A 27,596-nucleotide genomic window follows, 5' to 3' on the forward strand; every position below is an offset into this window, starting at 1 on the left:
CTGAGAATTGTAGCAGGCCAGGAGCGAGGAGATGCCCATGGGTGTGAGCCAGGGGGGAAAAATGGAAGCGAGCAGCCAGCCTTAGTGGGGCTGAGGGGGCAGAATTTGTACCTCAGTGAGCTACAAGGCATTACCAGTTTTCCCAAGCAAAGACCTGGCTGCAGAAGCATTTTAAAACACAGCTATGCAGGATAAGGCCCGTTTATAACCTTTATATGTTGTAAGTTATTATGGCACTATACTATAATACCTACTATAAATACACCGTGGGCGAGAGTTGTTAAAATATACCAGTAAGGAAGGGGGGAAAAAAAAAAAAAGGATTTTTAGCCAGCATGGTTATACTAGCAGAAAACCTGTGGAAAGTGTAAACTCAGTACAGGAATTTTAAGGATTAGGCTGATTAATGAACCATTAGTCGATGCTGGTAATATGGGTATTTCTCCTTGGTTTTCTAGGTAGTGGTGGAAATGGGACAAGGCAGTGCCCTTTACCATGTATTAGAATCTTCCGGTTTTTGCTCCACAGGACTTGGAACAAGTTATTTTTTCTTACATTATTTTCCTTCTGTACAAGTTCTCTCTCATGTGACTTATTTGTTCGGTGTTCTCAAGCTGTAAAATCTTAGCGATCCTAAATGCTGTAAAACCTTTCATGGCAGCTGTTCCTACTGGGAAAGGACTGCTTTGTTTTAGCAAGATTTTCCATTTTTTATTCTACTTCCCCAAGAAGATACTTGCTGATGAAGACAGAGTAAGTCTCTGCTGTTGGCCCTCAGCCTGCATTTCTGAAACCTTCCTTTGGCGACGGCTACCGGCTTGTCATCTCATTCCACCGCCCCTCTGCAAAATGAAAGATGATTATGTGAAGGGGGTTTGTGTCACCCAAGCAGTGTGAATTGGACTCCTCCGATTCCAGCCTGCCAGAAAAAGCCGGAGACCAAACCGGGCCTTCCAAACTCACGGGCAGACGCTCCCCCTGAAAAACACTCCCACGCGTAAAATGCCACCTGCTCACAGCCCTGCCCGTCAGTGGGGGCTACAAAAAGGAAGCACGAGTTGATCCGGCGTGGGACAGAGGTTGACGGCGATGGCGCCCAGCCGTGCCCACGCCGCGGGCCGCTGGCCCGGGGGCGGGCTGCGGGGCACAGCGGGGCTGCCGGGCCGCGCCGCCCCGCCCCGCCCCGCCCCGCCCCGAGAGCAGAGCCGCGCTGGCGGCCGGGCGCACGGAGAGGCGGCGGGACAGCAGCCGCAGGCAGGCGGGCACAGCCCCTAGAGCCCCCCACGTCCCCTCCCGGCGCGCCCCTGCGGGCCTGAGGGGCGGTGCGCGGGAAGGGAGGGCGGGAGGAAGGCCTTCAGGCGCTCCTCCTCCCCCCCCCCCGCTGCCGGAGTCCTCCAGCCTTCCCGGCGTGCCCCGCGCTCACCATAGAGCGCAGGGCCGGCCCCGCCGCTCGCTCGCTCGCACCGTGTGTGGGAGGCGGCGCGGCCGCGGCGACATGGCGGGCGTGGGGCAGGCGGGCAGCGCTGCCGCCGAGGCGGAGAAGCACCTCAACGGCGAGCTGCCGCCGGAGCCGGAGGACAAGGACGGCGCGGAGGGCGGCGCGGCAGGGCTGGGCGCGGAGGATGGTGCCAAGAAGAAGCGCAAGAAGAAGAAGAAGGGCAAAGCGGGCCCCGCGGGTAGGGGCCGGGCCGCGCCGCGCCGGGACCCTCCGCTGACAGGCCGGCGGGGCGGGCCGCGACCCGGCAGATGGGGCCTCGTAGGCGGCAGCGGGCGGCTGCAGGGTCCCGCCGTGAGGGGCGCGGGCAGGGTGATGGGCGCCGTCGAGGCCGCTGAGCCGGCCCGTGGCGGCCGTGTGGGCTGAGGGGGATCCCCGCGGCGGCTCGGGGGTGGGGGGGGGATCCCCGCAGCGAGGAGGCGGCTGCCGGCGGGATGCTGCTGCCGGTCGGCACCGGGGAAGCTGGGTCGAGGGAAGTTCTCCCTGCTCCGGTGCGCGCAGGAGAAGCCACCCCTTCCCTCATCCCCTCCTATGCCCCGCGGGGGGAAAGGCGTAAGACTGCTGCTGCTGTAAAAATCATCCCGCATGATGGAGTCTCTGTACCCCTCCCAAGCTCTCTGAGAGAGCCGGAGCAAGTCTGGGCAAATAGCGTAAGGGAACTACGCTTTGGGTTTGTTTTAGCAGGCTAGCAGTTGGTGATGATCATGCTGTGCGTTTATAATTATCTACTTCACGCCCATATTATCTCACAAGAGCAGGCTGCTGCTATGGCAAGAAGAATTACCCTGGCAGGAAAAAAAAGTAATCCGAAGTGTCTGGATAATGCTACCTTTATGTGCAAGTTTCAGTAACAGTACCTGTCACTGTAGTGCCCTACAATTGTACACAGTGGGTCTGCTTTAAAAAAAAATGCAGCATGTGCTCTGGTATTTGTAGGATGAGTACCACATAATATTTCTATAAAGTTCTGGGGGCTATTGTTTACTGATTTGGAACTGTTATACTTTAATTTTGCAAACAGGACAAGAAACAGATAAAGAAATGGAAGGTGCTCTTGATGATGTAGCAAAACAATTGGATAAACAAGTACTGGAGGAGAAAGAAAAAGATGATGATGATGAAGGCAAGTGTAACTTACTTGTTCTCTTGGCACTTCGTTCCAACTTCTTCCTAGATTCCCATTTTAACAAACCTTTACAGATGCCTTTTGGGTTTGTTGTGGGTGTTTTTGATTTGGGTTTGTTTTTTTTTTGCTTGGGAGAGCTGAGATGCAGCTATATATACTTTTTACTTTTTTGGCAACAGTTTAGCTGTCACACATGCATATATATAAAAAATAACAGGGATAACAGCTTTGTTAAAGCTGCTTGTTTTCAAGGATCTTATTACTGCAGGCAAGTGTTTAGTTTAAGATAAGCTAAGCTGTAAATCATTCTCACGTGCATTACCGTGGTCAAGTATAAATTTATGTTCCAAATTACGTCTATTATTCTTGGCTTAGAACAAAAAATACAGAGAAAATTTTAAGTGAGCATTTTAATTAATAGATGGTCTTAGGAGTCTTTACCAGTGACTGGAAACCTGTTCATTTGTAATCCCAATTTTTCATTTAAACTGAAATGGGGAGAGATTAATACACAAGCAAGGCATACACCTTGTGTGTTGCTTGTGTTGTGCTGGTGATGTTCTAAGCAAGTGCCTTAGAAGTGTCTGGTATTGAAATCCAGGCTGGATGCATCTTTTCTGTAGGAATATCAGATAAAAATGCTGTCTTTCCTTTGCTTTGATGAGTGGTTCTCAATAGAATTGGACATTTCAGAAAATACATTTCTCAAGTTAGTAATTTAGTTTCCTTCTTGTGAATTAGTATTTAAAGTTGGCTCAGCACCCTAAAATGGTTCTTATTATTCTGCTTAGAAATCTTCGTAGTTGACTGTTGCTGGAATTTATCGTTCCAGAATTTCATTTAATAAGTTAGATATAGAAGTTTAAAAAAATGAAATAAGTGTGCTGGGATACAAAAAATTACAAATAAATTGATCTTTGAACATTATTAATCTATATATAGCGTCCAGTTTTACTCAGTTACTTTCTACAGAAGTATATTCTGATGGATTATTTGTTTTACCATATATTTCAGGTTATGGAGTTGGAAGATAATTAATACAATATGTGCTTTGCCATCGTTGCAACTAAAATATTGAGGAGGATAGTGAAAACTTTATACAATGAAAAAAATTCTTTGGAAATTATTACAGTAGTTATAGTTCTGTCTCAGGAGAAATAACATTGTTAGTCGCAGATCTTTTATGTGTTTCTTTTATGCTTTTTACAGTATTAGCAATTAGTATTACAGTATTAGGAAGTATTAAAAAATGAAGTGGTGCTACCACTGAAATAATTATCTTCCTTTTTTCCGCATATTAGACTTGGATGTGTTTTTAGATAAACAATAATATTTTTTCAGAAAAAATAAAAATTGCTGTAAGTTTGGTTTTTTTGAAGACAACTGTGTGTTCTTGCTTGTCCTGGTTCTCACCACTTGCCACCTTAATTGTGTAGTTTCAGAGGTGTTGCTTAAGACATGGTGCTGCATTAGATTAAAACCAATAAAATACCTACCACCCCCCACCTTTTTTTTTTCCCCATTGATAACCCCATAACTGAGTGGCCTCAGAAATTAGACTGTATACCTTTTGAAATCTGGGAGAGATTAGGAAGTGCTCTTCAGATTTCCACTGCAGTGTTAAAACATGCTGATAGATAACATTTTTGCGTGATACTAGGCTAAGTTATTAAACAGCTATACCAAAATGGCATAAGGTTGGGCTTTGGTTTTGCAAAGATTGCTTTTCTGGTGAAAATTTTTTTCATTACCAGCTAAATAACCTGAAGACAAACAGGGTATTGGTCAGATGCAGTAGTTACGTTTCTGGCAACACAGTTAGTCTACAGCAGTATTCAAGGACGTGAAAGTATAGGCCCGGTTAGTTTGGCGTGCAGTTGGCAGATTCACGTGCAGTGATGTATGAAAAAGCCACAATAAGCAGATAGCAACAGTGACAACATTTAAGAAATGCTGTGCTCTTTTTGCAGTTTAGGCCTAGCGTCTAAAAAAAAAAAAATCCAAAAATCACTTGGTGAATGAACTGGAGTCATGTCTAATTCATTTCTTGATGAATGGTTTGAGCACAGCTCAAGGTCAAGAGAAATGTGGCAAAGTTACCACATTTTAAAGAAATTTATATGCGCTGTTCAGGATTTTTGGCTGCCTATAAAATACGGATCGATGGAGAATCTGGTAGGCTGGACTACATTGTAGTTACACTAGTAGTACAAGTTATACTTGCAATTTTTACAACAACTTCAGGTACTTAATGCTACAATGAGCTGGGGAGGAGCAGGGGTGATACATTACTAAAATTTGCCCCAGATGCAGGGTTGCAGCAGTCACTACAGCATAAAAATGCGGATGACACTGACCATCATGAGAGGCTTGAAATCTAGTGACTGGAACAACTGGTCAGTGTTCTGTTTTGGTTTTGTTTTTAAATAAATGAGGAAATACAAGTTTCTGTATAAATGCATTAAAAATGGCAGTGCTTTGACTTGGTTCTAAAAGTTCTTTCAATTTTACTTTTCGTTTTAGATAAAAAATAAATGTTCTAAATGTAGATGACTAGTACTTACGCATTTTGAAATGAACTGGTGGTTAGGTCCAGAAGGTTTAGTTAGATGGTATCACATTAGATAAAGACTTCATTGTGGATGAAGTAACAAAGCATTAGATGTAGCCAGACCTGAAGTCCACAGGGTTATTGTTAACTCCTGAACGTGACTGTAACATGGTATGGCCGATTCTTGGTGCTTACATGCGGTGCTCTCTGAAAACCTCCCACTGGTACATCCCACGCACAGTGGTTTTGCTCAGTGCTGGTTGTGACTTTCCCTGTTATCTCCAGGTTAAACTCATCCTGACCTTAGTGCTGTCATCTTTACATGTTTGGGTTTTTTATCTTTCCAGATGCATTAAGTTCCTTTAGCTGAAGCATGAGAAGATGGGTTTGAAGCAGTAGTTCCTAGCTTTCTGCTAGCTGTTTTGTCTAATACATTCTCTCTCACCCCCTCCCCCAACCCCAGGCGTCTTTTTAGGTGAATTGAAATAGAGGAATTTGAAGTAGGGCTTTCTGAAAACTCTTTCCCTGAGCTGCCTTTTTTCCCCTCTCTTTGGTGATAATGTTTAAGTCACCAACTTTAGAAAGTATTTTCTTAGGTCTGTGTTTGGTCTAGGGACTGAAAATGCTAATGGTTTTGTGGCCGCTTCTAGCTGTCTTCTTTTAATCCATTAAATTCTGCTGTGAAAGAAGTGTTTCCAGATAGGCCAGATGGTTTTGTCTTACTCAAAATTCTTCGGTTCTTTAAGGTTATGTTCACCTGAGCACTTTCTTTCCTGTAGATGGAGAGGGTGAAGGAGATGGAGCAACAGGGAAAAAGAAGAAGAAGAAGAAAAAGAAGAAAGGACGTAGGTATCAAGCACAAAAATAAAGATAGATTGCATGAGTGTTTGGTGTAAACGTGTAAGTGCTGTTCATGGCAGTTGAAACAAATTTTGGGGTGCAGTTTGGGTTTGTAGGCTAATTCTGGCTGAGTTTTCTTCTTCCTGGTGTCCGTGAATGCCACCTTGAGCATTGGCCAAATAAAGTCATGTGAGGGCATTGTGATATGATGTTATCTTGGTAGAAGCCCAAATTCTAGTAAGGGGATCTTAAATAACTTGTGCTGTTTAACTTTTATGGTTGAAGAAAGATACTTAGCATTTCCAGTGTACCATATGTTAAACTTTCTTAAATTATACTCAACAGCTAAGGTCCAGACAGATCCACCTTCTATTCCAATATGTGATCTATTTCCCAGCAACATATTCCCGAAGGGAGAAGAATGTGAATACCCACCAACACAAGATGGGTGAGTGTTTTAAGCTTAAGAAATAAATGCTATCACCTGGATGTGCTGAATCACAAAACTCTTAATATACAACTGAGTGGGCAAAGTGAGTTGTAACGTGTTTTGTTGGTTTGGGTTTGTTTTTTTTTTTTTAACTGGATAAGTCTTCAGGCTAGAAACGTTCCTCCTTCCCTACCCTTTTAATTAAGGTATAGCTTGTGTGAGCAGAATTGCCATGAGGCAGGGGACCTTGAGACCCACAGGACCAACAGGATTTCAATAGGCAGCTTGTAAGAAAAACATGGTCTGAATTGGAACTGAGTGAAGGTTTAAAACTTAGGGAGAGGAGACGCTATTATGCACCAGTTTCGGGGGCATCTAGATGTCAGCTTCTTTTTACTTTTATTTATTTATTTTTTGTAGAGACATGTCAGTCTCAGAGTATGAGACAGTTTAATTTAAAAGCCTAAGTGGTATATTCTGCACTTTGTTTCTGTTTGTTTGTATGAATATGTAGTTGTTGTTATAACCTAAACTGGTTTTTATAGTTCATAGTGACGGGGAATAATAGTGCAATTCTACTGAACAAGCAATATCTTCTAGGGGTTTACTAGAACAGAGATCTGCATCCTTATGTTTTCAGAAGGTACTACTATTCCGTTATGCTTTGTTAGGAACTAGGATATCCCAGCTTGACAGAGTTTTCTGATTTTCTCCTACATGAAGTGTTGTAGAAGGTCATGTTTTATTTGGTTGCTGGGGGGGGGCAGGGAGCGCAGAGGCAGGGCATGGAATTGGCTTGAATTGGATGAAATGTGAATGAAAAGACCAAGAAGTATTACTTCTTGAAGGGAATTTTGACTCAAAACTCTGAAAAAATAGTTTAAACCAAAGCGGGGGGAGTAGATAAATATTTCTATTTCTGAAAGCATTGTTTAGTTTTCAATTACTTTTTTTTTCCCCAGAATCAAATTACTTTGAAAGATTTATTGTTTTTTTTAAAGTCAATGCCTGTTTCTCGTAGAGTGTAAGCAGCATAGTTCAGAGCCTAGTACCTCTAAATTGTGTTTGGATATTCACAGATAATATGGTTTCATTTTTAGGAGATGAAAATTTGGTTTTGAGGAACCCTTTCCTTCTTTTTAATGACTTCAATTTGGTCACAAGGTGTGCTTATATTTATAAATGACTGCCTTGTTTGTATGCACAATATTAGCATGCTAATGAAGGACTTTCACAGGGTAGTCCTGATGGGCTGAGCCAGGAGTGATTCTTCCATGCTTAAGAGTTAAGTGTTTGTGGGGTTTGTCTGCATATGCATATGCCACGTTCAGATGGACATGAGTTAAGCAGTTGAGGAAATTAGATTATAAATATCTTCTGCATGTTTGTAGTTTATTAACAAATGACACGTTCTTTTTGCACCTCTGTTATGTATCCGACTATTGAAAATTAAATGTTTTACTCCAGGCTCACTACTATTCATTTGAAAGGAAAAAAAAAAACCCAAAAACAAAAACCAAACCACAAAACAACAAACCACCTTTTCTAACACTATTTCAGTGGGGCATCTTTTCTGTACCAAGAATGTTCTGCTATGGAAGAAGAATATATTCTTCTAAGGAACCTGAAATAGTTTCCTTATATAATTTGCTTAATTAAACAAATACATGCTTAATTTTGTTCCTAATTTAAATATTTAACTCCTATGATGCTACTTTAGCATATCCTAACATAGGCAGCTACTTAAATTAGTAGCTGACATGAATGCTTGGATATTTCCTATTCTGAATAATAGTTTCATTTTATATATTGGTGAAGCATTTTTGTGCTGCTTCTCTTATTCATGCTGAGGTCAGTAGGGTTTTGTCTTTGATTTTTTTAAAGAGTTGCACTTCTAATCTTACTTGATGTCACATGCTTTCTAAAGTTACCTCTCATCAACCTAGGATTGTGTATTTTGTGCAGGAAGTTGAGCTAGAAGTGGGTATCATTGAATTTTTCAGGGGAAAAAATTGCAGAGAATCAGTTCTTGTACAGACAACAGACTAACAGCTTTGATATTTTTGTATCTCGGGTATTTAGTTCTGTTTGAAGGCTTGCATTTTTTGTTGAAGACGCCTGAATTTGAAATGATGCGATAGGGAGGGCAGAAAAGCTATAAGCTGTGTTACATGCTACACTGATTTTGTTAAAGTGGTATTAAGGAATTCTTGTCCCTGCCTGCTTGTTTCTGCCCCCATGCTGTTATCTGGGTTAAAATAATCTGGGGGAGTTATTTTCTGGAATTCTTACGTTTTATCACTAAAATGTAGTTTACAGCACAATCCTATAAAGATTTGTACTAGTGAAAACTGGGACTGTGGAGTGAAAAGATGGGAACAAATGGCTTGGAGTAAGAGATGAACTTCGTAAGTTGATTTATGTGGTAGCCAGCACATTAGGAAACTGTCCTCAGAAAAGCTTGCTAGCTCATGTACCTGTTGGAGGACTTGATGTTTGGTGTGAGACCTTTTATCTGATCAGTCAATTTTTCACATGGCCTGAAGTGCTTAGGCCCAAGCAGGATTTCTTATTGCCTCTTTTCCTGAGCTCCCAGGTGGCAGTGGTGCAGCTTTGGCAGCAAAATGCTTTGGGTCTGATACAGTATTTTTAAATGTAGGGCTATTTTGTTCCCCAGTTGTCTTGCATGGAGTGACTATATGCTCAAATGCAGTAGGACAGCTTCCTGCCAGTTTGCTGGAGTTTGCACTTGAGTCCATGACTGATGGCAGAGCAGCTGCCCAGACTCTGTCAGCAGCTCTTGCTACCAGAGGGTGTTCCCTGCAGGAATCCAGAGCAGTCTCAGAGGATCCTCGAGTCCCTCTCCCCACTGTTTTTCTGCAGTACACCTTTTCCATCTTGTGCCGTGACTACTGTGCTGGCTGTAGTCCAATTGTCCAAGTGCAGTAAGGAGATTTGGGTGTTGCAGCCTGTTGCCTTTCTTTTTGGTGGCATTTACCAGTGTTGAGGCAAATTCTAAAAGTAGTATGTGTGATGCTTGCATTGGAGCAACAAAACTGCTCAGAAAAGTGAGCATGGGATTTCTCCTTTGCACTGTTGTTACTTTATCTGAAAAGGAGCAGGAAGTTGAAGGGAAACAACCAAAAGGGTCTTAAAATATTTGGATCCTCTGGTCATCCTGAGAAAAATTTTATGGAATAGCCTGTTATCCTTCTTTATCTTTTCAACTCCGCTTTAGGATTGCAGGCCTCTTAGCGTTGTATAAACACTCAGTTCAAAATGCAGCAAAATTGCAGGGCATAGTCTCTTGGCTCACTCATACCTGTTTTTTGGCGGTGAAGGAAACTAATCTTAGAGTGGAGCCAAGTTACATGTCTATGAAATAGGTAAGTAGCTATGCTTCTGGATTTCAAAAAGTAATCCTTTAACTCTGCATATTGAGTTGTTTGCTTAGAATCAGCTCACATACATGAAGGTAGAAGTTAATTTCTAAATTCGGAACTGGCATAGTTCAGCATCTTTGGTCCATCTTGTCCATCATCCCGTTTCTTTCATGACCCACCTACCAGGACGTGCAGCTATGTATTGGTTTTAGTAGTAGTTGTCCTGCATGGCATGTACTGAGTTCTTTGAGTTATCACTAGGGTTTTTTGTGTACAGGGCTCCAGCTTCACCATTTGAAGGGTATCTCTACTTTGTAGTCAGAAGAGTAGTCTTTTAGTTAAGTTCTGACAGTTGCTGGAGTACTTAAACTACTTTTTTGTTTGCTTTCTTGGAACCTTAGTTGTAGGGTTTCTTGCATAATAAAAAAATATATTAAAAACTAATCTTGTATTGAAAATTATTCTTGTACTTGTTCTATGAACCTACCAAAGAGCCAAAATGAGTGGTGGTCTCCTGGAACAAATGTTAATTCACCATCCAGCAAATTTAGAAAGTAACTTCCTGGCATGTGTCATGGTTACTATGCACTGTGTTAGGTGTTATTACTTAAATATTCTGAGGATGAGCGAAGTAATACTGGAACTGCAAGCTCTTAAATTTTGAAGGAGCTTATTGTCTCTCTGTCAGTTTCTGGGCCAAGTAGCTACACTGTGGCGCGGAGATTCTTCTCCACATAGGAAGAGCATTGTCTGAATGAGTAAGATTGTGCAAAAAATAAAACTTTTCGCATGAGCAGAGCATGTTGCCCTGCTAACCTCAAGGTAGAATTGCAGGCATTGATATAAATTCTGTACACCTTTACTGTCTTTTTGAAAAGTGTTATGCATCCTGAAATCTACTTCTCTGGGCTTTTGGGAGGGTTGGGAGGTAAGGCTTTTAAAAGTGTAAAGGGAATAATATGGTTCACGGTCTAACTGAGTTAAATTTCTATGTATACGTAACTATTTTTTTTCTGCAGTGTTACTGCCTTTCATAGGTGCCAGTCTGTGGTGCTGATAGGTGGTTTGTTGTTTTTTTTTTTTTTAATAGGCTTCCTTTATTCTGAAAATTTTATAAATCAGGATCTTTTCTGTTGCAAAGGGGAATGTAGGCCTGTCTGGTTAATAAAGACTTTGCAGGCTTTAGACAGAAGTTGTAGTGACTACTGTGATTATAATAACCTTTCATGACATGCTTTATTTATTTTGAAGGCGAACTGCTGCTTGGAGAACAACTAGTGAAGAAAAGAAAGCACTAGACCAAGCCAGTGAGGAAATCTGGAATGATTTTCGGGAGGCTGCAGAGGCACACAGACAAGTGAGGAAATACGTTATGAGCTGGATAAAACCTGGAATGACAATGATAGAAATCTGGTGAGGACACAGATCTTCTCAAAGACCTCTGCTGTACATTTTTCTTCTTTCTCCAGAGGGGGAGGGATTTAGTCTCAATTTTGTGTGCTTAATTGACTGTGTCATGAGTGTTGGGGGGATTTCTGCTTGAAGTATGCAACCAGTAGCCCCAATTATTTCCTTTAAGTTTCCTCTTATGACATACTCATGCTGATCATACTGGATTTCAAACTAAGCTTTCAGTTATGTTCACTTTGAGCACATGCTTGATTTTAATATTCCAGGGCTACTTTTGCACATAAGTTCTGCAAGCAGTGCTGAGAGAATCAGCAACAGCGGTAGTAAACATCCCGGCTTTTGCCAGAATTGTCAGTGAAATGCTACATGGATGAGCAATGCAGGTGCAATCTGAGGCTGGGAGTGGGCAAAGAGGCATAAAACCAGCATGGCTGTGTGCTCAGTCCAGGGCAGGAAGATTTTGTCTATATTTAGTCTTCACTGACTGATGTTTCTGGAGAAACACACATGTTTCTTTGTGTTGTTCTCGGCTGATAATCCATTTGCTCAGTTATTTCTTAAGATAGATAAACATGAGTTTGATTAAGGTAAAGTTTAAAGAAATAATTAGCCTGGACTGATTCTCTTGACTCTTCCAACTATTCCTTTTTCTGTCCCTCAGTTTATCTAGAGTGAATGTCTACTGTCCAAGTACTGCACTGATCCAGGACAGTTTAGCTTCCAAAATCAGGTGCTTTCAGCCTGGTATGACTGAGGACTGTGCTGACGAGAGTAGGATAGTAAGAAAGCTAATCAGAGCCGATCCCCAAGGTAACTGTGCGAGGATAACGGAAAGAAATCATGTACCATCAGGGAAAGTGGAAGAAAGACAGCTGCCTTCATAATCACTAGTCTGGCTGAAACAAACCTGTCATATTGAATTACACAGTTTGACTGTTAATAGTTATAAGCAATAATTTTCTCAAAACATGACTTTTCTTCCTAAAGTACCTCAGGCTGTGGGGACTTGCCTATTAAAATAAGCTGTCTTCTTTTTCCAGATTGCTCTGAGTGAATAGCTTTCTTAAATAAAATCAGAGTATGGTGCACTGATGTGAGCTACAGTTTAGATCATTTACTGCCACTATAGGAGGATGCACTGGTGGATGTGTATCTGTAGCTTTCCAGTAGCTAACAGCTTGAGAGTAGACAAAAACCAAGAGCAAATGCTAGTCTCATAAGGTTTTATTTTATCACAGTTATCGCTTTTTAAAAAAAACTGCTATTCTTCTTTAATTAGATTTTTTTTTAATAAATGAGAGGACTATACTATTGTGCTTTTCTTTTTTTTTTTTTTTTTTTTCCCTTTTAAATCCCAGTAATTGGGAAAAATGCATTTAATTTGCCTAAACTTTAGTTGTATAACCTCTGTTGCTCAGGAAGAATGGGTTAAATGTAGCTTGTAAAGGATGGATATTTTAAATTTAGAGTAAAAACACTAGTGAAGTACTCAATTTTGCCCAAGGAAGGGTAGAAGAAACAACACCAAGAACTGTAGATCATTATGTTGCACTTATGTTTTACAGTCTAGGGTCTCCTAGTTAGCGTACAAGTAGTTTAAGATTTCAAATTAAAACATTTGCTTGAATATTTTTCTGAGGTTTTGTTCTTGCATTGATTTATTTGAAGTCATCATAAGAAATAATAATGACAACTGTTCTTTTTTTTCTTCTCCCTTCTCTCTGCCTTTTAGTGAAAAACTAGAAGACTGCTCACGTAAGCTGATAAAGGAAAATGGTTTAAATGCAGGTCTTGCATTTCCTACTGGGTGCTCTCTGAATAATTGTGCCGCCCACTACACTCCCAATGCTGGAGATCCAACAGTCCTGCAGTACGATGATATTTGCAAAATAGATTTTGGGACACATATTAGTGGTTAGTTTTCATTTATGAATTAAAACTTTGAGAACATTCTTCAGTGCAAAGACTGTGAAGCTAATTAACCTCTGCTCATTTCAGGTCGTATTATTGACTGTGCTTTTACAGTCACATTCAATCCAAAATATGACAAACTATTACAAGCTGTAAAGGATGCCACAAACACTGGAATAAAGGTATGATCATTATGTAAGTCGTTTACCAAGTCTTCTACAGTAGACTTTGCAATTATTTTCCATTTATATTTGCACTTTATTTTCAGTGTGCTGGAATAGATGTACGTCTCTGTGACGTGGGGGAGGCCATACAAGAAGTTATGGAGTCTTATGAGGTTGAAATTGATGGCAAAACATACCAAGGCAAGTTCTTTTCTTTATATAAGGATAGTTGCTCTTAGAGTATATATATTTGTACAAGTATTGATTTATTTGTATCATACTGAAAAGACCTCTGTACTAGAAGTATGGTATGAGTGACTTCCATAAATACGTGTTTCTGGCTGGCTTGCCATTCCTCTGGAGAAATGTTCTTGGCTTATCCTTCCAAGTATTGGATCTTTAACAGATAAGATGAAGGCTAAACAGCTGTTTCAAAATGTACAAATGATTTGATACCTGCTGTTTGGCTTAATTAATAAACTTTTGTTACTGTTGGAGTTGCTAGTCTTTAATAATGAACTTTTGATGTAGCATACAAAACTAACTTGTGTCTTGGCTGGAGTTTGTACAAGATGTGTGGGCAGTTTTGTGTTTAGTTTCTCTGCACTATGGGTCACTATTATACTTTCAGTATGGGCTAACAAACCAAATTGCTTTAAAGGGTTTAACGTGTTCAGAAATTGCCTGTAATATTAATGTTTTCTTCAAAAGTGAAACCAATTCGCAATTTGAATGGACACTCGATTGGGCCATACAGGATACATGCTGGAAAAACGGTGCCTATTGTGAAAGGAGGAGAAGCCACAAGAATGGAGGTAAATGGAGTTCTTAAATCTTTGTTAAGTTTCCCCAGCTGTCACTGCAAGAATAATGTCTCCTGAGCAGTCCTAATGTGTGGAATTTGTGATCCTGGTGGATAATAGCAGCAGAGGAAAAACTTTGCTGTACTTTGTAGTGTTCCTGTAAAGGAGTGGTCACTCTTGTTTCATCTCAGTGGCTTCTCCGTTTAGCCCTGGAGTGTTCTGGTATCTAACACTTCTGAAATTGAAGTCTTGGAACTGTGCTACTTTAAAAAAAAACCAACCAAACAAACAAACAAAAAACCCCCAAACAACCAATGATTAAAAAAACCCTTGAAATCTGAATGGCCTTAGCGATGCTTACAGAAACTCTTGCATATATATTGCTCAATGTGTGTATGTTACTTAAACGCAGTGTTGGAATGTTGCACTAAGGAATGTTGCACTTAGGAGCAGGGAAAAGGACAGGAATTCAGATTTTGGGGTGAACTTGAGGGACCAGAGTTTTCCTGAAGGGTGTTTGGATTTGCCAGTCATTCTCACTTTCCTTATTTGTTCATTCTGTGATTAAAAAGACAAAATAACAATCTTCTCTTGCTTGGGTAGTTCCTGAGAAATATTTCTGTAGTGTTGTAGCTTTGGATGACTTTTTGATAGTACAGTTAGATATGATATTTTTCTTGAAAAGCTTCTAGTGCAGTTTTTCTTTGCAGATACAAAATAATTAAGCATAGTTCTAGTTCATGTGAGAGGCTAGATGGAAGATGTTGTTTGAATAGCGTTTTGGAGCAGGGGAAGAGAAATTGCTGTATGTGATGTGGCAAACTATGCCAATCGGAAAGGCAGTATTAAAATATGTAACCTGAGATTTAGCCACCATTTTGATGTAAGCTTGTGTTCTAACGAGATAAGAAGGCTTATTTAAAAGATTGGTAATGAGATAGAAGCTTTTCATTTCATTCTAAGCCTGATCAGCAATGATCACTAGTAAGCCCATCAGAGTAAGACAGACTTGTAAGAGCTGAATAGGGACAGGTGTGGTCTGGGCGGGATTGTTTTTTGAGGTAGGCTCACTCTCATCACCCAAAACTTGTATCGTAATTGTTGATCACCTTGTTAACGATGTGAGCAAAAAGACAACGTTTTAACTGTCATCTTATCTATAGGAGTGTGCAAAGGAATTAAAGAGTATTGGAAAAGGAAAAGAAAACGTTTGTGTTGTGTCCCCTTCCTGTTTTAGCTTTGTGAATGGTTAGGTCTTTTATATCATCCATCATCAGTGTATTACTAGTATAACACTTAAGTGTTCTTTAAGCAAATCTTACTTAAAGATTTCAGAGCTTTGAGAGTGTTTTAATTCAATATCCAGACACTAGGGACAAGACTTTTTTAATTTCTTCAGCTTCTGTAGGTTACTTAGGACACAATCCTGCATCATTAAAGACAGTGAGTTTTGCCAATGAAGAATGTGGAGCATAGCCAAGCTCTTACTGTACTCTGCTAATTATAGTATCAAACTGCAATGGAATGAGTTTTTTTGTGACAGAGAGAAATATAGCCTCTGATGATCCTTATTCTGAAAAAGTGGGTGTAAAGTGAATTTTTTTTGTGGCATTGTGTGTGGGTTTGTGTGGTTTTGGGTTTTTTTAATGAAATCAGTTGAATATTCAGGGGCATGTTTAAGAGGTTTTCTTGAATTTGAAGCCTGTGTTACTCCTTTTCATATGGCTTCTTATTTTTGGCTTGTGACTTTCAAAGTAGCTTAATAAATTGAAAACCCCAGCTCCTGCTGTGCGTTGATGTTTGATGCCCTATCTTGTTAAGTCCCTTTCACAGTCCTACCGTTAAGGACATGTGAGTCCACTTGGCAGAAATGAGTTTATATAATGGCATTTCAGTATGTTCTTGGCTAGAATCTTGATAATGCCCTTGCAGATATATATCACCTTCATTTCTTGAAGAAATTCATCTTGTGGAGTGGAAATGAGCAGGTTAAGGGTTTATACTAGCAGCTGTTACCAGAAAATTCTTGCAGAAATTGGGCAGAAAGTTCTTCAGTGCAGTAAGTCTCTGTAATCAACATCTATTTGCTATGTCTAAACTATACATTTCCTAGGACTTCTGTCTGAATAGCAAAGGAGAATTACTTCCAGTTAGCAAATGTTTTGCAGCAGAATGTAGTTTCTTAGCTATGTTAGATGTATGCTTTGACAATGTTATAACTGCAATGACTTTGAGAAATTGTGACTAGAAATGTGCTGGTATTTATGGCTTGAAACAAATAAAATGGTACTAACATAAATAGCTGATGATTTGGAGATGTCTGTAACTTTACTGTGTGAAATCTCCATATTGAATTTTTCTGTACATTGATTTGGTGATTGAATATATTCACATTTATTTACTTGTATTCAGCAGTTGTTATACTGAGATCATTATATCACAATGGCCCAATGTCACTTATTTTCATGTTGCAATATGTTCCCTCTTTTTTTTCTCTCCTTAGGAAGGTGAAGTATATGCTATAGAAACCTTCGGTAGCACAGGAAAAGGTGTTGTTCATGATGATATGGAGTGTTCTCATTACATGAAGAACTTTGATGTTGGGCATGTGCCAATAAGGTTGGATTTTGTTTGGTTTTTTGTGTTGGTATATTGTGCTAGAGCTACCACCCTCTCGGGGTTCAGATTTGATACAATGCAGGTTCTTCACTAATTAATAAGGCTGTCAGAGGACCCAAAGGGTGGTGTTAGCAATGTTCTTGTTATGAAATACGCTCTGATTGTAAATCTGGACCAATACGGAATTATTCCAAAGAATCTGGAAATGGAGAAAATACATTATTATGTCTTCAGAAATTTAGATTGCTTTTTAACAATCTTGCCATCATTAGTCTTTTTTAATAATTAATAATGTATAGATTATGTTTGTCTATTTGTATATTAAATGTATAGAATTTTTTTTTTTAAAATCAACATCTGTATTATGGTTGTGTGACACGGTCTTTGTCTTAGTGCTGTTCCCAGAATGTATCAAGCAATTCATGTAATCTGTTTTGTTCCTATGGCTGTTTTGTGGGTTTTAAGTTCTTGTTTCAGTGTATTGCTATAAAATGAAATAGAGCAGTAATTTTCAGTTTTCACTGGGATTGCGTTTTGGCATTTCTAAGAGTGCAGCATATTTTCTGAAGTGAAAGCTCTTATGGTTAGAAACATAGCAGGCAGACGTGCTTTTCCAGATCTATTTAGTCTCCATAGAACAATCTAGTAATATGAAAAAGGCGAGGGGGTGGAGAATTAGCCTAAGGGTTGGAAAGGAACTGCTTATGTTTGGAAATAAGTTTATTTCTTAGCAGATCTATAAATCTCTAATTTTTATGCTTATATATTGTAAGAAGGATGAATAAAAAAAGCTTACCAAGTATTTGACTTCAGAAGTAAGACTTCAGAGTTTTAAGCCAACAAGCTTACACCTAAATTAGTTCAGATTATTAACAACTTTTGATCAGGAAGAATTCTGTTTTTCTTTATAAAATGAATTGTCCTTTTGTTACTTAAGAGAATGATTCCTGTCACTGCACTTAGTTCTGCTTGCGTAGTTAGATGCAGGTATGTTCACAATCTAACTTCCCCTATTTGAAATGGATGGCCAGTGTGTTTGGCAGCATTCAGAGTTTTTTTGAAGGCTATCTTTTTGCAGGAGGAAAATGCACCTTTTTTTTTTTTTTGCAAACAGAACACCTGATTGATGTAGAAAGGCGTCCCAAGATGTGTTAAAATACCTTGAAATCTAACCTTTTTCTTAATTGGTGTGTTTTATTTCTGTAGTGAATGCTTGCTGATGATACCTCTTTCTTCTCAAACTTGTTCTTCCTTTTTTCTGCAGGCTTCCAAGAGCAAAACACTTGCTAAACGTTATCAATGAAAACTTTGGTACTCTTGCCTTCTGCCGCAGATGGCTAGATCGCCTGGGGGAGAGTAAATACCTAATGGCATTGAAGAACCTGTGCGACTTGGGTATAGTGGATCCATATCCTCCCTTATGTGACATCAAAGGCTCGTACACAGCACAGTTTGAGCACACTATATTGTTGCGCCCAACGTGCAAGGAGGTTGTCAGCAGAGGAGATGACTACTAAACTCAAAGCCACCTCAGCACCTTTATACTCTAGGCGTTGTTGGAACATACTATACCAGAATTAATTTGCAACATTTGTCTGTTTTAACAGTGGACTGATGTAATACTTTCCATATTTGGAAAGGAAGGTATTTAATCAAAGGCAAGTCTTCTTATGTAACTAACCGAGGAAAAAGCTTTCAGGCCTTTAGAAATATTTCAAAAGTTACTTATTTTTTCTGTTCAGGGAAATACGTGCTATAAAGCTCAATTTTTAGTTTGGAATGAGTTATACATTTTGTTTTGAACATTTATGATAAAAGATGCTTTTCAAATATTTATATTACCATATTCCTACTTGAATGCTTTGAATGACGACACCTGATTTCTGCGCCCAAGTCCTCTATGATATTGCCTTTTAAACTTCCTGGAATCCATTTTGTAAAAAATAAAGACAAATTTTCAGATCTAAAAATATAATATACTTTTTAGAAGTCTGGTTATGATTCTGGTCAGGAGTCTGCTGGGAAAACGCTCTATTAAATATTTTACAAACTTGATTTACCATTTCTCGTCTTGAAACTGCAACTTGTCTTACCCTTAATATGAAACTTTGCCTTTTAGTGCTTATGTAAATCGTCGTGTCAGTGCTGGGATACAGGGCAAGAAGTCATCAACTCTTTGCAGGACAGAATGTGACTTTAGTAGAGACGCGTGGCGTGATTTGGTTTTGAGAGTACCAGTCTTTGTGTTTGGAACATGTCAAACACATTTTTTGGTCTCTGTTGCTGTTACCAGCAACATGCAACTTTGGGCTGAAGTCAACTGTGAATATTAGTATGTATCCCTACATATTCTTTGCCATTGGCATGCCTTTTTGCATGGGGTATAATTTTCCTTCGTGTGATTCCCAGTTGTCTTTTAAGTACGCATTAGATGGGACAAGTTGTGGGGACAATGAAAATGTTAATTTAGTTTGGAGGGTTGAAAGTTCTTCCATACAGGCAAACTAGTCTGGAGAATTTGATGTTTTCTTGATCTGAGAGGTCATTCATTACCTGTCTTCCCACTGCAGCGAATCTGACTGGTGAATCTCATTTCGAAAGGTGAATTAAATACCATGGCTCGTCAGGCCTAGGTGCCGTATGTCTTCCAGTGCTGTATATTTACCTCATGACTTGCATATTAAAATTTTATGTAGTTATTTAAAACAAAAACAACAGCTTCTTTAATAGGGCAATACCAGTGCCTTAAACTGCTTAGGAAACAGAGACACTTCACCTGCTCCTTTTATAGTGACAGCGTGTGTTTGTTTATAGAGGAGTTTGTATTAATTTAGAAATGTCAGTTCTCTCCCCCTCTGTCTTTGGGTAAAAGCTGCAGTTTGTCCTTTACGTGACAAAACTCTGGTACGTGAGCTGCAGTTTAGAGGGGAACAGTGTCATGTACTGCCTACACCTTAAAAATAATAGACATCAGTGGGTTTTTTTTCTTGTTCGTAAGTATTATTTAAACTTAGTGCTGTTTATAGAAATGGATTTAATAGGATACTGAAATGTGTATTTTTGTTGTTGCTGTTTGGGAGTCTTGGCATCCCAGCAATGAATTTTAAGTAATTTATGCAGCTGTGTGGGCATGTGTGTCTCAACTTCCAAACAAATGGTAGCTAGCGTACGTGTTTGTGCACTGCAAAGTAAAAACTGGCACTTGAAAGGATCTGCGATGAACAGGGTAGAATTAATGGTTTCCAGCTCACTTACCCTGTTTGGCAACAAGCCTGGTTGCTACAAATTCTGCTAGAAACCAGTAAGGCAAATCGGCTTTGGTTCTCAGCCTCTTACTCACTAATTCCAGACTTTTCTCTATAGAAAGATAGCCTGTTAGTAGCTCAGTGACATTTGGTACTGTTCTACAGCTTCAGGCTTTCTTTATCTTCACTGGTGGTTACTTCAAGAACACTTAGCATTACAGATCAATGATATGTTTTCCTCCCGTTATCTTTTCTTTTACCTGAACATAATCAGAAGGTCCAGACCAGCAGAGCTACCTTGGACTATGGCCTATTCTTTTAACTTTTAAAATTACTGGCTGTTTGCTAATTCACATACAGAAGCTGATAATCATGCATAACAAATTGTAGAGGAAATGCCTCAGAAAACTACTTGCAGAACAGGATGATTATTTGTTGCCATTAAATTTATTTGGGTTTGTCTGGATACGTGCTGCTTGTGCTGCTGACCGTCCTGCATTTACACCTGTCAGTATAGAAAGCAAGCTCTATTTCCACCTCCTCCTTGCATTTAAAAAAAATAAAATACATTCCTGTATTGCTTTCACGCTCTTCAGGCTTTTCCTATTGCTGTAAGTGTAGTTACGAAGTCCTGGTCATGCTGTCTTATAACTGGACCATGTTGTCTTGTCACTTGAGAAAATCAAAAGTTTATCAAAGGCTTTTGAGGCAGATACTGAAGTCTGTCTTCCTCAAATACCCAGAAGATGGGAATCATCTTGTTTCTTGAGTACATGCAACACCAGAAATGGTAATAGTTTCTGTAGAGACTATGTTTATTAGAGGTGCCGGAGAGTTCAGAACCTACTTTGGAGGGTTTTTCCTTCATGCGGACCTTGTGAGACACGTGCGTCATTAGAGAATGTACAGCTTGACCTCATATGATCTGTCCTTTTGATGAAGGTATGGCCTAAGATTTTCCTAACCAGGAGACTAATTTTAGAGTCAACACGCTTCTCTTAGATGTGGGTTTGGTTGGGTTGGGTTTTTTTTCTCTCTTCCCCCTGCTTTTTGATCACCTACTCATAAAGTCTTCAACCTAATTTAAGTCTTCTGTTAATATGGAGTCTTGTACTAGATTTCTGACTGTAAAATAGCAAAGTTACTGTGTCTCATGTTTGCGTTAGCAGCACCCTAATGCAGTGCATGCGCTTGCTGGGGGCAGCGGGTAGTCAGTCTGTGGGTGTCTTTCCCAGGTTGTTGAAATATTTCAAGCCTGCCCCCTCGACCTGTACGAAAGTAGCAGGATGAGGCAGAAACTTTTTGACTGCAGCTTGCGAAACCAAAGTTGACTTTGTCCCAAACCAAAAAGCTCTGTTGCATTAGAGTTTCGGTGAAAGCCTCTTGGCAGTTGCCAAGAAAGCGACTGCCCGCAGCAAACGGGGAGCGCTGGAGCTGCCCCAGCGCTTTCCCTTGGGCAGCGTGCCCCTCGGCCGGAGCTGGGCGCGGGATGCCCGTGTCCAACGCTTTCTGTAGCGTGGGACGGGGAAACCGGGGCTGATGGGTGCGAACGCAGCCAGCCATGAAGTGGAGGTCTTGCATGGAGGGATGGGGTTGGTTGTATTTGTTTCTCAAAGCTTCTGCAGCGTGGGTACTTTGTAGAAGATATAAAAAATTCTTACAACTAGAGGGGCTTTCCTTCTAAAGGATAGATTTTACTGCTTTTACTTGAATCAGAGGTAGTAGTATTCAAAGTCAAAAGTCTTCTGTTTAAAAATGTCAGCTTGTGGTGTTGATGGTAGATTTCCTCAGAGTTTCACACTTCACATTTTAGCTTAAAAAATACCACCTTACTAGAAAGATCAGCGTTTTCCCTTTTTAGTGGCAGGTTTTATTGAAAATTGAAATAAATTTGATGCTAACTAGCAACTGTCAGGTATATTCCTAGGGACGTACTCTTCTACTTCAGACTCTAGCTTGCCAAGTAACAGCGGTTCTGGCACCAGCTTCATGGAAGCTGCTGTGTCGCAGCCTGGCTTGCAAGGGAGCAGGATTTTTAAGTGTGAGTGTAACTGCAACTTTTTGGAGAGGAGGCGGAAGACAGGCCGAGAGAGTTGGGGTGGTTCAGCCTGGAGAAGAGAAGGCAGGCTCCAGGGAGGCCTTATAGCAGCCTTCCAGTACCTGAAGCAGGGCTACAAGAAAGCTGGAGAGGGACTTTTTACAAGGGCATGTAGTGACAGGACAAGGGGTAATGGCTTTAAACTGCAAGAGGGTAGATTTGGATTAGATACAAGAAAGAAACTCTTCACTATGAGGGTGGTGAGGCACTGGAAGAGGTTGCCCAGAGAAGTTGTGGATGCCCCATCCCTGGAAGTACTCAAGGCCGGGTTGGATGGGGCTTTGAGCAACGTGGTCTAGTGGAAGGTGTCCCTGCCCATGGCAGGGGGGGTTGGAACTGGAGGATCTTTAAAGTCCCTTCCAACCCAAACCATTCTGTGATTCTATGAAATAGGGCACCTAGGGAGGGAGATAAAGTTGCTGTTACAGTGAGAAAACTGCTGTTGCGTCTTCCAACCTCATTGTGTATGTTACCTTCAGTAAATTAAAATAATATTACATAAAAGTACAAAAAGAGAGTAAGATGGTATCGTGGAAACTTAATGATGTGATGTGTAAACATGACTGGAATTTGTTCATTTGATTTTTACAGGTGGTGGTTGGAGGTAGAGCAACTTGGCCAAATCCTACTTACTTCAAATATTTTTCTTACAGGAAAGAAGAGGAGAGTTAGGCTTTTTATAGTTAATCATTTGCCAGAATTTTGCATTTCCAACTTGTTGGTACTCGGCATTCCGTAGAACATCAATCAGTTGTCCATAAACAAAGGCAGGCGGTATATTTTCTTAAGTCCATTCACAAAATAATGTTTCTGCCAAATGGCTTTATGAAGGTGTGTTTAGAGATAAAGACCATGTAACTTGAGAACAGCAAAGCGTGCTTTGGAACAAATGTTATTTTTATATGAATTTTTTCAATAGTATTTTTTTTTTTTTCTACACAGATTCAGGAGGCGGTTCTGTTTTTACAAATTGAAACGTTTGAGTACTTTTAAAGTAAATGAAAAAATAATTGGACAACTGTGCTGTGACTTTTTCGGGGGTTTTGTTTTGTGTTTTTGTCATGGCAGCCACCCAACTCTTGTAACTAAGGTTAAAAGTCATAGATTTTTTTACCTTTGCTTTTATACCAATGCTGACTTCTCTCGTTTTGCAAAGCTATAGTGCTATTAAAAAAAAAAAAAAAAAGCTGTGTAGACTAGTAGCAGTTAAGATGAAGAGTAAGCCTTTTGCCTAGTTGTTTTTGAGCTTTAGGTGCCTACTTCCCCAGTTCTTGAAGTTTAATGTTTCCCAGTAAGGCCAGATCTCGGAATCCCTTAAATTGGAGCAAGCTGTATAGAAGCCGTATTTATCACTAGATACCAGTGAAGACACACGATCCCACTGCATGCTGTCTGGATGCATGTATCTGTTACCACCTGGGACTGGAATATGGTATTATTTTTCAGTTTAAGATGGGCTGCTTTGAGCTGCATGATGGGTCTGAGTGCATTCCGGGCAGGTTCGCCGATGATACAAAGCGGGGAGGAGCAGCCGGTAGACCAGCCGGGGGCACTGCCGCCCAGAGGGACCTGGGCAGGCTGGGGAGACGGGCCAACAGGAACCTCACGCAGCTCAACAAACACAGGGAAATGCCTGGTCCTGTGCCCGGGGAAGGAATAACCCCCGGCAGCAGTGCAGGCTGGGAAGCAGCTCCCCAGAGAAGGGCCCGGGGGACAAGCTGACCGTGAGCCAGCAACGTGCCCTTATGGCAAAGCAAGCCAGCAGCCGCCGGGGCTGCATCAGGCAGAGCATTGCCAGCAGCTCGAGGGAGCTGATCCCTGCCCTCTCCTCAGCCCTGGTGCTGGGAGTCCGGTGCTGCCTTTCCCAGTACAAGACACGGACCTACTGGAGTGAGTCCAGCAAAGGGCCACGAAGATGAAGAAAGGGCTTGGAGCACCTGATGGAGGAGGAGAGGCTGAGAGAGCTGGGAGTGTTGAGCCTGGAGAAGGGAAGCTCAGGGGGATCTTACCCATGTGTGTAAGCACCTGATGGGGGAGCAAAGAAGACTGAGCCAGGCTCTTCTCGGTGGTGCCCAGTGAGGGGACAAGAGGAAACGGGCGCAAACTGAAACACAGGAGGTGTCGTTCAGACAGAAGAAGAAACTGGTTTTACTGTGAGGCTGGTCTAGCACTGGCACGGGCTGCCACGAGAGGTTGTGGTGTCTCCATCCTTGGTGCTGTTGAACCTGAGTGCACACAGCCCCGAGCAAACTGTTCTAGTTGACCCTGTTTTAAGCAGGGTTGGTCTCTACAATCTCCAGAGGCCCCTTCCACAAGGAACAATTTTGTGCACCCTCCTCAAATGTACTTGGTAGGTGACTAGTTATGGCGTGGTATCACTTCCCTTGTGTATCTGGGGAAAAAAAATCCAGCCTCTCTCCTGAAGGGCTGAGGAAGGGAGTCAGCAAGTGAACTCAAACAATGCGTGTAAAACTGTAATTACTGGTAACATTTCTAGCGTGAGCGGTAGTCTGTGTGCGTGTCCACACTGTGGTTGGCTGCCTAATTACTACTCATAAAGCATGACCGTGTGTGTGAGGTGGTCCTGAACCCTTCATTAAAAATAATTACTACACAATTGCTTTACCAAGTTCCTGCAAGCACTGATTGCTTGTGCAATGAGAGAAAATTCAGCGAGGGCAGCGTATGGAGCTCTAGGTAACCAGGTAGCAGGTATCTGGGCTGGAGACAGCTCGGCAAGGGAGCAGAACCTTCAACCTGAACCTGTTTTTCCAAATGTGGATTGAAATGAAAAGTGGAGAGGGGAGAGAGAGAAGGTTTGTGGCTTCTTGAGATGCTTTCACATGATTAGTCTTTCATGCAAGGAACTCAACTACCAGACCAGCTCCCTGCTGATAAAGGAGGGAGCTCTGGAACCATCAGGTGGGTTTGCCTGAGTCTCTTCTGTTATAACAGACCACTCCACCTAAGGACACCCCTGTTGCTGATACAGGTCCTGGACCCTTAGCTTTGCAGCTCTGCAGAACTCCTGCAAGTGAGTTGTGGAACCCTGACCCCAGGAAAAGCGGCTGCTAAAATGGGTGGGTGGTTTTTGATCAAATCACTGCCTGGTTTCCTAAGGCCTACAGCATGATGTAGGTTTCTGCACTGGCTCTGGTATTTCTGCTGGTTTTGTCATTGGTCCTGAACCTTGCAACGTCCTTGGCTCCAGTTAGACCTCTATTTTAAGTACTTACTTGAGTGAAGCAAGGTGGAATATAGGCATTGACTCACACTGTACTTGAGCCTTACCCTAGGTAAAGGGTGCAGAGCTAGATACTTATGAGCCAGCAAGTATTAAGAACCAAAGGAGAAGCTGTTGAGAAGCGCACCTGAATTGGCTCATCCTTAGGCTGGACTGCAGTATTCACCTCTCTCCTTCCTGCTGCTTGGATTAGGACTATAACTCTGTGCTTGAGCGTGCCCTTTCTCCTTCCATTCTGTTGTTCTACCCCAGAGAGCACCAACGGGCAGAAAGCAGACTGCTTTTGCTAAGCTAACAATGTCTTTTAGAGAAAGCCTTGAGACTTACTAACGCTTGCTATGGTGAGAGGAAATGCAGGGGAACAGCCTGGGCAATCCTTCTAGAAAAGCTGGCAGGGTAAGATTCTTTCTAAGGGACCTGAGTATGTGCTTAACACTGATAACTGAGGCTAATGAACTCCCACCCTCCCACTGCTCTCTACAAGTAAGTCCCAAGGGAGACTCTTCCATTAATGCCTGAGTCTCTTAGGACCCCTACATACCTGGTTGCGATGCTCTCAGGGGAAGAAAAAGTATCAGAATTTGGAAAGGTAATTAGCACAACTCTTTCCCCTTCCTTTCTATTCCCCTCAACTACCTGTAAGTAGAAAGAAGTGTTTAAACTACATTCATTTCCTCACCAGAAAGGGCAGCAGAGAAGGAAAGTATCTGGAAGACAGCACAGCTGTAACAAGTAGATTTGTCAGACCATCTTGCTTCAGCAGGTGGCCCTTGGCTTAAAAGCAAAAGGACCAAACTGCTTTTACACAATTAAGTAAAGAAAGTTTGAGATCCAAGGCTGCTATGTGCGCACTATAATATGGCATCTTTCAGAACCATAGATAGAAATAGTTGGAAAAGTCATTAATAAAACTAGCTGTTAAGTCAGTGACAGATGGCCACAGCACTCTTACAGTTAATGCCTTCACCCATGTCAGATAAAGCTTAATAATAATTTTTAAAAAAAAAAGATTGTAATGCTAGGAACTAATTCCAGTACACGCATGGTTTTCCGTCCACATCAAGGCATTTTATTGAGGTATAAACTTTGCAGAAGATGAGGTAACAATTTGCATAGGACTTATGCAAAATAACTTCACAATTAAAATTTACTTGGCATTAACTACTGTATGTGGAGAACAACTGATAATGCCTGCTTCTTAGATTCTCCTCAATGCACAGTTCTGTTAACGCTAGTGGTAGGACCATGGAGAAGGTACAGCAGTTGTAGCTAATGAGACCAGTCAGATTGAAAATGTTTTCACACAAATTTTACAGCTTCTTTTCAGTGGTTTGTGTTAGAGACTACTGAAATATCAATGCTTGCTACAATTGAAAACAAGTTTGTCCAATGCAAGAAAGGGGGTGCTAACATTCTTGTAGCAATGACTGTGGGGTGGGTGAGTGTGGCTTTGTTGGTGGTGGTTGATTTTTTTTTTTTTTTTTAAAGAAAGCTTTTTAAGTTATTGGAATAAAAAGCCCCTAGTTGTCAAAAGCTAGTACTTTGAATTTGGCACTTGAGTTTTAAGGTGTCAGACTTCTTAAGGCTAAAACACACAAGTGTTGGTAAAGATACATTCTTGTGCTATTAAAACTCCTCTTACATGAAAATAAGTACAAGCTCCGTTTCCTTAATTTCAGATTTTAAGAAATTCTTATCAATGTATCTTTAGTGTAGCTCCCCTGAAGGCTCCTTTGAAGCTTGTAAAATAATTTCACTTTAGTCATAAAGAATATACAGAAAGTTTTCTACGAAAAGTTCAGTTACTATTTGACATGTAAAACATTCCTTGCTGGTGAATGTTAATATTCTAAGACCTAGTAGCAATTCCTGCAGACAGGAAGAATCATGATATCATTAGAACTATACTATAAGATGTACACAAGCATATATAGAAAATTAACCAGAGAAACATCAGTTGACCATTGAAAGTCATTTTTCTAAACCAATTCAAAAAGATTATCAAAATACAAAACCAGCTTAAAAAAAGAGCCTGAGGTAAGAGTAAAATGCAAATAGCAATCTTTTTCTTAAAAAAATAGCTGTATTGAAATTCTAGGTACTTAGAAAGTTAATGTCAATAAAAACTTTTACTAACAATTGTAAAGAGTACTTTAACTAATACAAAAGTATATAAACATTGTACACAAATTCAAAGTAAGAAAGTACAATACCATACTTTCGTTTCATTTAAAAATATATAGTTATGACAATTCAAACTTTTACCATACACACAGT

The 27,596-nt window shown here is 40.7% G+C and overlaps 1 protein-coding gene across 1 annotated transcript; it reads left to right on the plus strand.

The window, feature by feature from the left end:
* The first annotated feature begins 1,495 nt into the window (after positions 1 to 1,495).
* On the plus strand, positions 1,496 to 18,719 carry METAP2 (methionyl aminopeptidase 2). Its single transcript, XM_075718181.1, has 11 exons — positions 1,496 to 1,676; positions 2,517 to 2,618; positions 5,952 to 6,017; positions 6,358 to 6,460; positions 11,077 to 11,238; positions 12,968 to 13,149; positions 13,234 to 13,328; positions 13,415 to 13,511; positions 14,022 to 14,125; positions 16,617 to 16,732; positions 17,997 to 18,719. The coding sequence occupies exons 1-11, from the start codon at positions 1,496 to 1,498 to the stop codon at positions 18,247 to 18,249; spliced, it is 1,461 nt and encodes a 486-aa protein (XP_075574296.1). The 3' UTR covers positions 18,250 to 18,719.
* Positions 18,720 to 27,596: the final 8,877 nt, after the last annotated feature.

This window comes from Pelecanus crispus, chromosome 1 (genome assembly GCF_030463565.1).
Source record: "Pelecanus crispus isolate bPelCri1 chromosome 1, bPelCri1.pri, whole genome shotgun sequence".
NCBI classification, from domain to species: Eukaryota; Metazoa; Chordata; class Aves; order Pelecaniformes; family Pelecanidae; genus Pelecanus; species Pelecanus crispus.

Excerpts from the sequence above, each read along its gene's own strand:
- METAP2 (XM_075718181.1), top strand. The coding sequence starts at position 1,496 with ATGGCGGGCGTGGGGCAGGCGGGCAGCGCTGCCGCCGAGGCGGAGAAG. Across the intron at positions 1,677-2,516 it reads GGGCAAAGCGGGCCCCGCGG|GACAAGAAACAGATAAAGAA; the intron begins GTAGGGGCCGGG and ends TTTTGCAAACAG. Across the intron at positions 6,461-11,076 it reads TACCCACCAACACAAGATGG|GCGAACTGCTGCTTGGAGAA; the intron begins GTGAGTGTTTTA and ends TTTATTTTGAAG.